Source organism: Chaetura pelagica, unplaced genomic scaffold (assembly GCF_000747805.2).
Source record: "Chaetura pelagica isolate M959 unplaced genomic scaffold, ChaPel_1.0 C11554456, whole genome shotgun sequence".
Taxonomy (NCBI): Eukaryota; Metazoa; Chordata; class Aves; order Apodiformes; family Apodidae; genus Chaetura; species Chaetura pelagica.
This window is the reverse complement of record NW_009969736.1, coordinates 1-2,290: the sequence shown is the minus strand read 5'-3', so window position 1 is coordinate 2,290 and position 2,290 is coordinate 1. Positions and strand designations below refer to the sequence as shown.

Genomic DNA, 2,290 nt, shown 5'->3' with positions numbered 1-2,290 from the left:
TTCCAACCCCTGGGATTCTGTGATTCCATGAAGGCATTCGAGGGGAGACATCATTGTGGCCTAAAAAAAGTGTAAAACGTTTAAGCTCCCTGAAGGAATGACATTGCTTCTTTCTCCCCAGATACCTGCTGTATGATGTAAACCCTCCCGAGGGCTTCAACCTGCGCAGAGATGTCTATGTCCGCATTGCTTCCCTCCTGAAGACCTTGCTGAAAAGTGAGAACTGGGTGTTAGTTTTGCCTCCCTGGGGACGTCTTTATCACTGGCAGAGCCCCAACATCCTTCAGGTCCGGCTCCCTTGGTCCGAGTTCTTTGATATCCCAAACCTCAACAGGAACATCCCTGTCATTGAATACGAGCAGTTCCTTGCAGGTAGCGTATGGCATCCTACAATCTACAACTCAGTGTGTGAGGTGGTTTCCTCACAGGCTTATTATCCATGTATGTGCTTTTATTCCCTATCTGTGAAATAAAAAAGGTGGCAAGAAGAGGGATGGGATAGAGTTGTGCTGTGTAACAAACCACTGGGGTGAAATAACCCAACGATTTGGCAGCTGATTTGAAGTGCCCTTGACTTCATGGGGACCCCAGAGAAAGACAGTGCCTGGGGTTGAAGTAACAGACACTTCTGCATAGTTTTGGCTGTAGTACCAACCCTGTAGGAGCTCTGGAACTCTGTCCCAATACAGACAACCCACCTGCTTTTTATCCCCTGCTGTTTGTCTACCACATGGCATATAAGAAAAAGGCTTTCCTTAAGAACGTGGAAACCCTGAAGTTGATTCCTTTAGGATTGAATGCAGTGTTGAGCTAATCACTGAGTGTCAAAATACCAAACATCACAGACTTTTTCAGCAAAGAAAATAAAGGCCACCAAGCATCACACCTCTGCAAAGAGCTCTGAAAGGATCGTTAGCCCCCTGCCTTTCAGGAAGAAGCATTTAGAAACCCTGAAATGCAGAGGAAGAGCACCTTGCACTTGTTATTTTCTTGGAGGCACTTTTCCCATAGGAGCTGCCTACAGCATTGAAACCTCTGTGCTTCATGTTGTGCTTTCTCCAGCTTTTCAAACAAATTTGCATGGTGATTCAGTTCTGCCTGGCACATTAAATCATGCATAGCTGGGTGGGAGTAGCAGGTTGTCACATCCCCTGACCCTTGCAGCTTTCCTGGCTCACACAGAACTTCCTTTCCTATTTTCCAGGGAAAACAGGGAAGAGAGAGTGTTATCATTAGCATTTTTAGCAGATTTTCAACTGCAGGTAATGGCAGTGTGGTTTTTCATGCTCATAAATGCTTTGCTTTGCCTTCGTGCTCAGAGTCAGGTGGACCCTTTATTGAACAGATCTATGTGCTACAAGGATATGCAGAAGGATGGAAAGAAGGAACATGGGAAGAAAAAATAGATGAAAGGCCATGCATTGATCAGCTTATGTACTCCAAAGACAAACACGGGTACTACAGGTAACAGCTGGCAGTCCTTTCAGTCTTCTTTTTAGTTGTATTCTGTGAGACACTGGCCTGCTCTAACAGAACAGACTTGGCAGCTGTAGTGTCTGTGAATCTGGATTCTTGGGGAGGCTTTGTTTTTAAAACTCCCATCAGTAGTAAAATGCTGTACTGGTACCAGAATACCTCATTTCAGAGAGTTCTTGTTTCACACAAAAACAGCATAAAGGAGATGGCTGTTTCATTGACATTACAGACCATCTTTCCAGGCTATGCTGTTGGTTTCATTATATGTGGCATTAATTTAAAACTCAAGCCTATGAACCAATACTTTTTGTTCCCTTCCAGAGGATGGTTCTGGGGTTACGAGGAAACACGGGGCCTGAATGTGTCTTGCTTGTCTGTCCAAGGATCTGCCTCTATTGTGGCTCCCATCCTTTTGAAGAACACTTCAGCACAGTGAGTTGCCTTCTGTTACTATTTGTTGTTGTCCTGTCTGCTGGCAAACCCATTGCCAGGTGGGCAGAGCGTGGGCAGCTTACAGGCCATGTCCCTCTGCTGTGGTGCTTTATCACTCAGTTACTGTCATCTATTAAAATAGTTACAAGGGGAATTTACACTGCCAGTTGGGTTAAATGCTGCAGTTAAAAGGAGATATCCTTGAGCTCCTTCATATTCTCAGGGAGCTAAATGTTCTCATCCACCCTGTGTTTACTAGTTTATGGTCTAACTCCTACACATAGAAGGACATTCCTTGTAGCCTTCAGTGTCCAGCTGATTGTCAGCAGTGGTAACCTAAAGTTGGTTATTTTCTCCCTCTCAGTGGTGCAAGATCCTGATA

General features: G+C 44.8%; 1 protein-coding gene across 1 annotated transcript; it reads left to right on the top strand.

Moving 5' to 3' along the window:
- Positions 1 to 121: 121 nt before the first annotated feature.
- LOC104396097 (GDP-fucose protein O-fucosyltransferase 2) lies at positions 122 to 1,912 on the top strand (the record flags this gene model as incomplete). Its single annotated transcript, XM_010005883.1, has 3 exons — positions 122 to 372; positions 1,320 to 1,464; positions 1,798 to 1,912. Coding segments are annotated over 3 exons (511 nt in total), but the record flags the coding sequence as incomplete, so codon positions are not given.
- Positions 1,913 to 2,290: the final 378 nt, after the last annotated feature.